This window comes from Felis catus, chromosome C1 (genome assembly GCF_018350175.1).
Source record: "Felis catus isolate Fca126 chromosome C1, F.catus_Fca126_mat1.0, whole genome shotgun sequence".
NCBI classification, from domain to species: Eukaryota; Metazoa; Chordata; class Mammalia; order Carnivora; family Felidae; genus Felis; species Felis catus.
In genome coordinates, this window is record NC_058375.1 from 80,584,615 (window position 1) to 80,597,792 (window position 13,178).

The following is a 13,178-nucleotide window of genomic DNA, read 5'->3' on the forward strand; positions in this document are numbered from 1 at the left end:
TTTAAATAGTTTTGTTATAAGCGCTAGCAGCAATGGAGAAAAGAGGGTAAATGGCCTTAAATGCACACCTCAGGGCATCAGCCTAGGAGCACAGGCTGAAGGGCAGCTCCCTGCAGCTTAGAGCCCAGATGAGTGAAGCCAGGACGTGGCCCCCATGGTAAGTCAGCCCTGCTGCTCAGCCCAGCCTGGCCCACACCCCGGTACCCGGCACCATCCCCGGTAGGTTATGTTGATCCCTGCTGAAAGTTGACTCTACGCTTCCTTGCAGTGTACTTAGAGTGTGAGAGGAGTATTTTATGCATATATATAACTTGTAAAACACACATGTATTTAAATATACATATGTTAGCTTTCCACTCAGGAGCTAGAAGCCAAGTTTATTTGCCTAAAGATCATATCATTTTGCTTCATGAAAATTTTAAGTGAAACAAAAAAGGTTCCTCTTTTTTGTTGATTGTGGTAGGCATCGAGAATGCAGAGTTGGAAATTCCTGCTTAGCCTTTACCACTTACAGGGGTCCGGACATCTTCCCCAGTTCCTCCAGACACCCATGACTGGGTTGGGAGGCTCTGCTCCCATTTTATCCCACCTTCCTTCAACTTTCTTCCACTGGATTGTAAGATCCTTTGGGCCAGGAATGCCCCAGCCCAGCTGGGGGAGAAAGGGTATCTAAGGCTAAAGGAGAAAGGGTATCTTGTCATGAACACAAGAGGGAGCTGTGGAGGTTCCTTTGGCAGAAGGCTGAGAGGCAGATACAGGAGGGGCCATGCCAGGAAGTTCCTTATCTGTAGTGATAATGACCTTGATCTTTATCCAGAAGCACAGGGGAACCATGGAGGGATTTTGAGCTGGGAGGTGACATCATTGATTCTACTCTTTACAAAGACCCCTTTAGCTGTGGGTTAGAGGAGGGAAAGGGGTAGGGGTTGGGGACCAGTGGAATTAAAGACAGAGGCTAAGGAGGTGGCTATTTGGGTGCAGATAATTGATAAGACCTGAAATAATTGATAAACTTGGGAAGAGAGGGGAGGTTAGACTGAGATATCTGTCAGGAAACTGAATGCAGGAGATGGGGAATGTGCCCTGCACTGGGCCAGTTCTTGACAGTAAGGGACGGCTCTGCTCTCAGCGAGCTTAATCTAATGAGAAAGTCAGATGAGTAAACATTTGCCGTATAAATTCTGAGTGCTACAATTCCTAAGTTTGGGATAATATGGAAGCACACAAGAGGGGAACCATCCTTACTCTTGGAGAGGCCAGAAAAATTAGGGCCACTGGAATAGGAAATATAGAAGAAGGAGAAGATTCTTCTATGAAGATAATGAACTTGGTTCAGGATGGGATGAATTCGAGACACTGTATGACATCCACGGCCTGGCCGGTAACTGATGTGTTTATCTAGCACCTAGAGAGAGGTGAGGCTGGAGGTTCTTCTTTGAAGGTTATCAGCCTCTAGGAAGGACGCTAAGACCACAAAGGAAAAGGAGTCCAAAGACTGTAGATACAAGAGGTAGGAGGAGAGCCAGAAGAAAGAACAATCACAGAGGTCAAGAGAGGAGACCGTTTTAAGAAAAGAGGAATGGGCAGAGATTCACATGCTGTGCTCTAGGTTAGGTTGCGGGAGTATGGGTGGCAGGTGGAGACTAGTCAGTGCCGATGCTTGTGTGTGAAGAGCATGAGGAGATGGCAATGACTGGGCTGGGATGTGGCGGTGAAGGGTGATTTCTTTCTTTAGTAAGAAATTTATATGGAGGGAGGCCAAAACCAGCAGAGAAGAAGGCACAGAAGGTTGCTTTGAGGCATAACCACTGTCTTTTCCCTCATACTTACATCCCTTGCCTTTTGCAGTCTTCGAGCATTCTCTGAGTATCTTGCGTATTGTGGGGAGGAGGTGAGAGATAGAAGACAGTTCTCTGACCCTAGAGGACTTTCTTTGCGTTTTCTCTTGTTCTCTGACAGGGACTGTGTCTCGTTCATGGTTACAGCTGCAGGATCTAGCACAGGGGCCAACACATGGTAGATGCCCACTTAGGATGTGAATATTTTTCTGTTTAATTATAATAAAAGTATGAGTAGCTATCTTAAAGGAGCTGTTGGCTGACACGTCAGTAAAATATTAAGGTTTGCTTTAAGCCTTTCTGTTATCATTTTGAGTAATTTGCTCTAACTCCTTATTCTCCAGGCAGTTCTGCTCAGCTTGATTTTTGTCTTCAGAAAGAGAATAAAATTGACAGTCGAACTTTTCCAAGTCATAAATAAAGCCATCAGCAACTCTCCATTCCTGCTGTTCCAACCACTATGGACTTTCGCCATCCTCATTTTCTTCTGGGTCCTCTGGGTGGCCGTGCTGCTGAGCCTGGGAACTGCAGGTAAGGGTAGAGGGTTCCATCGCCTCTGAGTTGTGCGTGGAAGACCCTGCCATTTTGGAACCATTGACCTGTTTTGTAGGGACCGAGCCTCCGGTGGAACTGGAGCAGTCTGATGACAGCAGTGATGGTGCCAGGGGCTCTGTCGTGGGAGGGAGGGGGAGCAGGAAAATCCTTTTCCTTTTTTATACTGGCTTTAAAGAAGCTGAGTGTGTTTCTCGAGAGAGCAAATTCAGTAAGGACTAAAAGAGCTTTTGAAAAAACTACAACATGAACAAAAGCCTCTAGAAAGAGTATTAGCAGGGCACCCGGGTGGCTCGGTCGGTTGAGCATCTGATTTTAGCTCAGGTCATGATCTCTCGGTTTGTGGGTTCGAGTCCCCCATCGGGCTCACTACTGTCAGCCTGTCGTGCAGAGCCCGCTTTGGACCCTCTGTCCCTCTCTCTGTCTCTGCCTCTCCCCAGCTTACGCTTTTCTCTCTCAAAAAAATAAACAGTAAAAAAAAAAAAAAAAAAAAAAAAGTTTATGGAAACAATACTATCAAATGTCTCTGGATTTAAATTTTGTCCAAGGTAATCTGCCAACTCCTCTCAATTCGGGCAATCAAGAAGGGCCCAGGAAAGGCCCTGTTAAGAGTCTGGCGTGCTCAGCGGAGCCAGCATAAGTTTAAAACAAGTGCAGATGGACGTTCACATTGCTTAGGTCCTGAGAAGACAATACTGAATCCTCCACCTTCCTGTTATATCTGTACGATGGTTTTCCACCATGGGCATTCCTCAGAGTCAGCTAAGGTGCTTTATTAAAATGCAGTTGCCTGGGCCCTGTCCTCAGAGATGCTGATTCATTTGGTTTGAGGTAGGGCAAACTATATATTTTTGAAGCCCCATAACAGAGCAAAGAAATGCTATGTAAAGTACTGTCTGAAATGAGGTAAGGAGCTTTGTCAGAATATATATCACTCCCTCATGGAGAAAGTCTTGCTGTGGGGGAAAAGAAGTCACCAGAAGGAAACGATGGGCTTAGTCAAGCAGTAGGTCTGTGTTCTGGCTCAAGCTCCGCATCTCGCTGTGGGCTAGTAACAAACTGTGAGGACACGCAGCTAGGCTCGCAGGCACATGTCAAGCGGCCCTGTTCTGGATCGTCTCTGACTCCCGTGTTTGATTTGGATAAGGCCCACATCCACACTACGATGGGAGTACGAAAGAGTAAGTTGCTTTCTGGGACTGTCACCAGACAGATAAGAGCCACAGCAGATGTCAAATCAATAAGGCTAATGTAACTCCTTACCGTTTTATCAAGTTTATTTGGTCCCCTGTCAGCTCTGGTCAAATATGTGAGAACTGCTGTTTTGTAGATTCTTAGGAAATTGGGGTCTCCTCTCTGTCCTCTGGAGTAGAAGGCTCATTGGAGATGGCTTCGAGATTGTCAGCAGGCTCCCTGGGAGACACAGCCCACACTTCCAGCCTCAGACGCGCTTAGGAGCAATCTCTTCTGTTGCTCTCTAGAAGCTTTCTGAAGACCTGCAGTGAACTCAGAATAATTATCCATGAAGAATCCTTGGTTAACCAGATACGTGACTGTAATCAATCAGGATGAGTTTGGGAGTAACAAAAGACTAAAAAAAGCAGTGAATTAAATAAGATATAAGGTAATTTCTCTCTCACATAAATGAAGTTCGCAAGGAGGAGACACCGTGCTAGCATGGTCCTGTAGAGGTCAAGGACCTGGGCACTATCCTTCTTCCATTTCATTTCAGCACCTTGTGGCTGACATCCTCTACCACTGGCTTCCATCTAGTAGCTGAAGCGGACACTCAGGCTCCAACCATGTCATTCCAGCCCTTAGGAAGGTGGTGGAGAGGAAGGTGAACATGCCCTCTGCCCCCGCCCCCCAATTCCCGAAGTCAGGCCCTCACTTCCACCCCCTTGGCCACATCCTAGTTACCGGGCAACACCTACCTGCAGGGGAGAGACGGGAGATGCGGTGTCATTGGGGGCAGCCATGCGCAGTGCAAAAATTAGAAGTTCTGTTGCCAAGGAAGAGGGAAGAACAGATGTTGTGGGGCAATTGGAAGTCTCAGCTGAGGGCAACACTGAACAATTCCAGTTTGCCCACATGAGGTCGTCTCAGTCCTGGTCAGAAAGGCGGGCAGTGGCCTTGGTACGTGCAGAAAACAAGCATTTGTTGGAAAGGGCCCAAATTCCTGGCTCGGGATTAAGACCTTTCTTATGTCCTCTGTGTTAAGCAGTGCAGTCCCCCTTTGTCGTACGCGCTGTTCTGCTCCAGTTATGGGTAAGGGAATTGAGGAAGGTCACGCAGCTAGGAAGTGGGAGGCTCTCTCTGGCTCCGGAGCCCTAGGAAGGGACCCGTGCTCTCTCCACCATCTCACATTTCCCATGGCTGCTGGGACACAGAATGGGCCTCCTCAGTTTTCTGTCAAGTCAAAGCAGTATTGTGACCACAGCAGCTGGCTGGCGGATGTGGCCTGTGCCCATAATGGTGTGTTTGGGGTCTGTGGTTACAGGACAACATGGCAGGGCCAGAGGTCAAAGCCAATTTGGGCTGGGAGGGAAGGGTGGCAGGGGGTGACAGGGGGTGGCACACTGGGTGTTGGACTGTAGTATGTGAACCCCTGCCATAAAGAATCACCAGAGAAAGGGTGAGGTCGTGGGAAATATGGCTCATGACCAGGGAAGGAACTTCATTCCTCCTCCAGCCTCTAGGGCACAGCCACCCACCCCAGCCGTTCACAGTCGGCTGTGAGCATGGCTGAAGGAAATTGTCCCCATGTTATCCCACAGTGCTTTGGGGTGAGGCACGTTCATTTGTTCTTGCTTTAATTCGTAAGGGTTAGGGGAGCGTCTCGGGGCTGAGGCCCTGGGCAAGGCCCTAGGGAGGAATGGTGGTCTCTCCTCACAGCACTTAGAGTTGAGTAGGACACAGTGACAATTAGACATGCGCTCATGGTGAAAATCGATGAATGTCACACTAGGAAAAATTTGGGGAAGCTCCAAGAGCAGCGGAACGGGGCTCTAACCCACTTTGGGAGTCAGGGAGGGCTTCTCAGAGGATGGGCTAGAAATTGCCAGATCAGAAAATGCAGAAAGAAGCCGGAGGGGATTCAACAGGGGTCACAGGCCAGCACCAGGAGAGGACAAGGAGAGAGCCAGTCCTGGGATTGGGATGCGGCTGGAAGGGAACAAGCCCAGGGCTGCCTTGGGAGTGAGCTGCCAGCGTGGTGCCCCTTCAGCTCCCCTTGAGGCCCAAGTTGGGCCCAGGACTTAGGGGGCATGAAGTAGCCTCTGCCCCAGGACTGAGAACAGGAGAGGCAGGGAGCCAGGAAGGTGATTCCGTGGGGCCGAAGGGAGCGCCTCAGGGGCCGTGTGCTGAAGTGCGGCCATTCCCTGTCAGCGGAAGGAGGAAACCAGGCAAGAGGGTGAGGAGCAGAAGGGCAGGAAAAGCTGGGTCCCCGGGGCCTGACCTAGGCCGGGGAGCTAACTGATCTTCCCTTTACAGGAGAGAAGGGATCACACAGAGCTGTAGCCTTCCCTCCGCCCTGGGCTTGGGCATCGTTAAAAAAAAAAACAAAACAAAACACAAACAGACTGCTGTCCCCTCAGGCCACCTGACTCTCCTTTCCACTCACCTGTGGGCTGAACCAGGTGCACAGAACTCCTTTGTTCTCAAAGGCCTTTTCACTCGGTGCCAAGCCACCACTCTGGGTGTGGGCGGGTCATTTCTTTGCCTCATGTCATTTTGACCTCTGGGAGATGCCCCGGCCGCACTTGTGGGAGGCTGGGGGCTGCCCTCAGAGCTTGTGAAAAGAAGCCAGGTGATGTGGGTGGTCAGAGATGGCTACGCAGCGCCTGACGGTCTCATTTCACGTCCCCTCAGGCAGTTACAGGATCCTCCAGTTCTTCAGTGCTGTGGCGGTGTCCACAGTGGGTAATGTCGTGTCAGATGGTTGAAGAAACTAATATTTTAATGTGTAGAAAAGAAAAAAAAATACAGAAAGAGTGAACTTGGGTTGTTTTTGTCCAGGTGAGCAATTTCTCCAGTGACTATAAATCAGCCTCTGAGCTAGTTGACAAATTCTGGCTTGTTTGGGGATTGTTTCAGCAGAGCACATCAAGGCCCTCCAGCAATGACATTTATTAGCCCATCGGGACTTGTCTGCTACCGACAATGTGACAAAAAGTGCTAAAATCCAGTGGAAGAAAGTGAAAACTGTAATAACCTTGGGAACCCAGCAGTTGCAGGTGGCAGGTTGGAAGGAACCCACGTGGTCTCATTATGCGCCGTTGTCATTTAAGGTGGTCTGGAAGCCCCAGGGTCAACCGTGGAAGAGGCCCATCTTGGGCCGGCACTTTCTCCCCCTGCGTGCTGCAGTTAGGTGATCACAGGGATGGATTTGGCATGCTTGGGACAGGCAGAGGGCCGTGCTTGGAAAGGAGGTAGTAGGGTTGGACAAAGGGTGTCCCTCCCATCAAGGGACCCAGGATCTAGCTGGCTCTGGGCTTCTTTGGGCATTAATCTCCTGTGCTTCCCTTTCCCCAGTTTTGCAATAGAAAAATGATGCTTTCCCCGGATGCTTTACAGGGATGTGAGGAGGCCGAGATGGGGCCAGAACTTTGCTTTGCAAATAAAGGACCATATATGTTCCTTATATTGGGAATTACTGTTAACTAAAGAGTACCTGGAACTAGCTTCAGCTTTACTCTCCGCTCTGCCTGGCATATTTGAGAGCACAGTTTAAAAGACAATTGTCTTCTTTTTTAAGTGATGAGAGATCTAGAAAATGATTGACATTAGTTCACAAAAACCTCCTAGCAGCCCCCACCTGTCCTAGGAACAGGTGGAGGGAACTTGCACAAGAGAGATTTGAAGCAGCTCCTGCTTTTTGGAAGTTTATAGCCCCTTTGGGAAAGTGCAAAGGAAAACAGTCTCCATGAACATCTTCGTGCCTTTGCCCCTGCTGTGACCTTCATCTGGAAACATCTCCTCTTCCCAACTTGCCCCTTTCTACCTGAAACGGCTTAGAAAGCTAGTCATTCTCCAAGAATTGCTTTGAATATTATATTTCTTAGAAAATCTATGAATTCCCCAGGCATACTTAATAGTGCTTCTTCATTTTCCTTGCATTTTTTAATATTCTTCGTTCTTTCAGCAGATATTCATTGCATGTGTACTGTTGCAGGCCTGGGAACTGGAGGTACAGCCGTGAATGAGGCAGAGGCACTAGTGAGTGGGGAAAGAGGGAATAAATAAGTAAATATATGTCAGACGGTGAGAAGTCCTATGAAGATCAATAACACAAGTTAATGACTTGTTACCATCCAACTAGGGAATGGACATCCTGAGGGCAGGGGCCATGTCTTTTTCTTTCTGTGTCTCTTTATTCAGCGTACAGCCCCTAAATGAGTCCAGTAAATGTGTCCTGAATCAGTGAGTGGATTTGCATCAGTGCTGTGTGAAATGAGATATACACATAGGTTCTACATCGAGATTTTCTTCTCTTTCCCCCTAATCTTCATGCTGTCAGAGTAGAAGCTGAGCCAGTGGGAGACACAGGCAGGAGGGATGTCACTAGGACGCTTGAGCCAATTTGCTGGAAGAGGCCAGTATATAGAATGTACTAGAAAGTCGAGCCCTTCCAAGTTGGGCCTGCTTCCTTTGGGAAATTATCCCAACCATCTGGACTGCCTTCCTTGAGAAATTGCCATGTATATGATCATGAATGTCACCTTAGTCTTTCAAAATGCTTTAAAGCTTGCTTATAGTTTCTAGATTTATGGTTAGCTTCATGATGAATTTCCTCCAGGTTATATGGATGATGTCCAGAAAATTGTCTCAGATCTCTATAGTAGGATATATTAGGGATATATAGGATACATTGAGATATACATATGCTATGCTGAGGAAGTTTGATTCAGTTGTTCATTCAATAAATATTTATTGAATATTTACTGTATCAGACCCTGTTGTAGAAGCTAACGGTACAGCTTTCCTTCTAGTTTTATAGCTAGAGGAGGATAGGGGGACAGGCATTAAATAAAATATGTAAGTGAATTCACAATACATTAAAAGTTGATAAGTGGTATGGGGAAAATTAAAGCAGAGGGGAAGAATGAGAAATGCTTAAGAGGAGGTGCAATTTTAAAAAACAATTTTTTTTTTATCTTTATTTATTTTTGAGAGAGAGAGACAGAGTGCGAGCAGGGGAGGAGCAGAGAGAGAGGGAGACATGGAATCCGAAGCAGGCTCTAGGCCCTGAGCTGTCAGCACAGAGCCCAATGCGGGGCTCGAACTCACGAACCATGAGATCATGACCTGAGCTGAAGTCGGACGCTCAAGTGGCTGAGCCACCCAGGTGCCCCAAGGGGCGGTGAAATTTTAAATGTGGTGAGTGGGGGAGGGCTTCATTGAGAAGGGGATATGTGAACAAAGATTTGAAGGCGGTAGGGGCAGAGCCATGAGGCTGTATAAGGGAAGGGACTGTGTTCTTGGCAAAGGGAACAGCAAGAGGCATGGGTACTGGGGGCACAGCAGGCAGTCCTCTTCCACTGGAGTGGAGTCAGAAGGGGGTCAGAGAGGGCATGGTCAAATCCTCTGGGCTTGCAGCCTTTATAGGAGCTCTGGTTCCAATCTGAGATGGGAAGCCATTACAGTTTTAAGTAGAATATTTACATGATCTGACTGACGTTTTACAGGCAGCCGTCTAGGGAGGAGCATAATGGCCGTGATGTGACGTATTGGATTCTGTGTCTATTCTGAAGGATCTCCCGATTTATTTGTGGAGGGATGTGAAGGAAAGAGATTTAAAGATGGCAGTGAGCAGCTGGAGGATGGGACTGCCATCAGCTGAGATGGGGCAAGACTCTGAGTGGAGCATTTCAGGGGAGATCATATTGGTTTTGATTGTGTTAACTGAGATGTCTCTTCGGCAGCCAGATGGAGATGTCAAGTGGGCAGTTAGCTGGTTGAGTCTGAAGTTTCTGGAGAGGTCCCAGTTAGAGATCTCACTTGGAAATTTGGGAGCATATAAATGGTATTTAAAACCATGAGAATAGAATGAGTGCAGAGAGAGAAGAGTGGAAATTTAAGGACTATACTCTGGGAATCTTCAGTGGTTGAGCGGTCCTGGAGCTGAGGAGGAATACAGAAATGAGGCTGGCTGGGGCTTCAGGGATATGTGGGTGGCGTCCAGTGTGTCAAATGCTGCTACCAAGTGGGATAAGACCCAAAGACTATCCACTGAATTTAGCAACGTAGAGGTGAAACAAAACCGCTTGAGGGAGTGGATCATGATTGCAGTGGGTTTAAGAGAAAGAGGGAGAAAAGAATTGAAAAGAGTAAGTAGAGGCAGTCTTGAGGAATTGGGCCATAAAGAGGAGCAGAGGAGTGCCTGGCTGGCTCAGTCAGAAGAGCATGTGACTTGTGATCTCAGGGTTGTGAGTTTGAGCCCCACATTGGGTGTAGAGATTATTTTAAAATAAATAAATAAATAAACTATTTTTAAAAAATTAAGAGGAATAGACAGATGGCAAGGAAGCTGGAGGAGAGTCAAGAGTAGGTTTTGTTAAAGACGAGAAGTGGTTAAAAATGATTCGGTTGAGAGGAATTCTTGGATGAAAGAAAAAAGAGGGGAATATTGCTGAACAGCTATCATCAGTAGGTGAGAAGGGAGATCCAGAGGAGGGGTTAGCCTTAGGGTCACTGACAATTTATCATATTAAGTAGGGGTCAGGTAATGGGCTCATGCTGATGGCAGGTAGATGTCAGGGGTAGGTACTGGCAGAGGTTTTCGGATTGCTTCAATTTTCTCAGAGAAACCAGAGGTGAGATCATTGAGAGAACGTGACAATGGGGGGGGGGACCCTTAGAGGTTGAAGGAGAAATTAGGAACAGTCCAGAAGAAGGAGAGGTGAATAGACCAATAAAGCAGTATGTGAGTTCCTGAGAGTCCCTCAGATGGTATCTTCTTTTTGATTTCTTGTTTGCTTCTTTCACATCCCCCACCTTAATTGCTGATGTCTAGCATAATTCCAACGTATAGTAGATACTTAATAAATATACGTTAAGTCCAGAACTGGAATTCTGTCTACCTGTATTTCAGTTACAGCTAACCTGTCTTGAACTCATTTGTTCAAGTGTCTTACCCATTTAATCCTAAGAGTAGCTGCATGCATGGTGCTCGGAGCCACAAGACTGGACCGGGTCACCAAGGACATGAGGAGTAGGTACAAATGTCTTCAGATTGCACGTGAGGAGACAGATGTTACAAGGTCCCCTCTGCCTGAGCCTGGTCAGTCATTAGGGGATGGGTGCGGAGATAGATATAAATCTCAGCCTGTGTGACTCAAGCCTAAGCCTATAACCACTGCCTCAGGGTTCATCTTGTCCACCCTTTTTATCTTTACAATGAGAGAACAGGGGCCCAGGTTGCTTATCACAAGTGTCACAGCCGAGACTGGAACCAAGTCCTCTCCCATTTCAGTACCCTTTGCACCTGTATTCTTGAGATCCACAATATCTTGGGATCTATCTGAAGTCCAGTGCCCATTAGCCCGTGTTAGCTACACGTTATAGTGACTATGTTGTTAACAGTCCTTATCCACAAAGCCGCTCCTCCTTTGATGAGGGGCTCTTGCCTGCACCGACACTGTCATCCAGGAGAGGGCAGTCTTGTGCACATAAACACGCCTGCCCCACCCACAGGCTGTAACCACTAGTTGCTAGGCTTTCACCCTGGAGCCACAGCACCTCATTCTTCAGAAAATGTTTGCCTGAAACTGTGCTTCTTGAGTAACAGGTTTATCCCCCAGGTGGCATTTGGCAGTGTCTGGAGACATTTCGGGTTGTTGTAACTAGAGGAGGGGAGGGAGGTTGCTCCTGGCACGTAGTGGGTAGAGGCCAGGGATAATGCTAAATATCCTACAGTGCACAGGCAGCCCCCCCCCCCAACAAAGGATTATCTGGTCTGAAATGTCAGTTGGCATGTTGAGAAGTTGAGAAACCCTGCCCTAAAGGAAAATCTGTAAACAGCCTGGTATAAATGAACCAGAGGAACAAACAGAAGATGGTTTAGACAAAGATATTTAAAGACAGCAGTGACCAGAATTTCTAGATCCTGCTTCTTTGGTGACTGCCATGGATTTGAAGGCTTATGTGAACCTTGACTTACTTTAGCCACTCACTCTTGCCCCTCAGTGTGCCGAGCTGGAATATGTATGACTGTGCTCTTGATGGCACAAGGCAGCCAAGAAGAGACCGTCCCCCATTAGCCTCCCGGGCCTCTGTATTTACCTTTCATCTGTCAAAGAAAGCATCCCTCCTATTCTATGGAAATGTTCACCCCCAAACCACGGGACACGCTGTCGGCATGTTCTTGTGAAACCACAGTCTATCCCCAGGAAATACAGTGTGCTTGTTGGTTGACCTTGCTCACTTCTGATATTCTTTGGAGCGATTCTCCAAGTCTCCATCGACCTGACCTACCTAAGCCCGTGTGTTAGTGGTGAGGGGTTGCTTCCTTTAGCGTTGGGAATGCTTTCCTGAGGCACACTTATTTTGGAAAAGCATAAACACTTATCAGTGCTGTACCTGAAACAGAAGTTGCCTCTAAGGCAGAAAGAGCCCAGCGCTCAATCAAATATTAACTTCTCTGTAAATCAAGCTGCCCCACTGTTTTTTCACAATGTGACTCTTGTTCAGCAGAACACAGAGCCTAAGGAACTAAGGCCAGCCTTCGTCTGTGGAATCACATTGCGCTACAGCATGGTTATCTTCTCCCACTTCCTTTGCAGAGACCCTATTGTGAATGTCTACAGACATGTGAATTATGAACCTAAAATCGATTTATACCTAAGAAGGAAAATCTGAAACTATCTTTAAATGTTGTCCAAGTTGTTGGTTTTGCCAAAGACTGAAGTGCCTATCTCTTACTTAACAGTAGTTTATTTTAAATACGTAATGGAGAACATCTAGAAATCAAGCATAGCCACTGAGCTGGGATTTGGATTTACTAAATCCAAACTGAACTGAATTGAATTGCAGGGCTAATTGCAGGGTATAATTCAGGAGCTTCTTTAGATGAGGGCAAATAAAGCAGGGTATAGCCATGGGAATGGCAGGGCATTGTTGGGGTTACCATGCTGGTCTTGATTTAATGCAGTATTGAGTTCCTGAAATTTAATAAAATCATGACCACTCACAAAGTGAAATTTCCATGGACCAGGCCCTATCTTCAGCACTTACCATGTAATCTCATTTAAACTACCAGCAGGAAGTTTAGTCTCCCAAAGGAGACTAAATAGCTTGCCCTAGTCTAACCAGGAAAGGATAAAGGCAAGATATGAACCTAGAAGTTTAACACGGAAACCCAATAGATATTTTATTATTTTTTTAATCTTTATTTATTTTTGAGAGAAAGAGACTGCGAGCGGGGGAGGAACAGAGAGAGAGGGAGACACAGAAATTCGCAGCAGGCTCCAGGCTCTGAGCTGTCAACATAGAGCCTGACGCAAGACTCGAACTCATGAACTGTGAGGTCATGACCTGAGCCAAAGTCAGACACTTAACTGAGCCACCCAGGCGCCCCTCCAATAGATACTATAAATGTGTTAGAAGAGTTAGTCCTTGAAATGAAACCTGAAGTGAATCCCTTGGAAAAATGAAGACCTTGTCTCTTTTAGGAACTCTATGTTTTTGGTGGAGCAGGGGTCTAGAATATAGTCCTAATGGCATTGTATGATTTCACCAATTTAACAAGCTTTATTTGTGTCACAAAGTGGTGTGGTAGAAAAACCATGG

The 13,178-nt window shown here is 46.9% G+C and overlaps 1 protein-coding gene across 1 annotated transcript in view; it reads left to right on the forward strand.

Moving 5' to 3' along the window:
- Positions 1-13,178, forward strand: part of SLC44A3 (solute carrier family 44 member 3) — a 323,586-nt gene that overhangs the window by 264,103 nt on the left and 46,305 nt on the right. Inside the window, 1 exon segment of the mRNA XM_045036232.1 lies at positions 2,183-2,369. Within this exon segment, the coding sequence (XP_044892167.1) occupies positions 2,183-2,369 (187 nt within the window).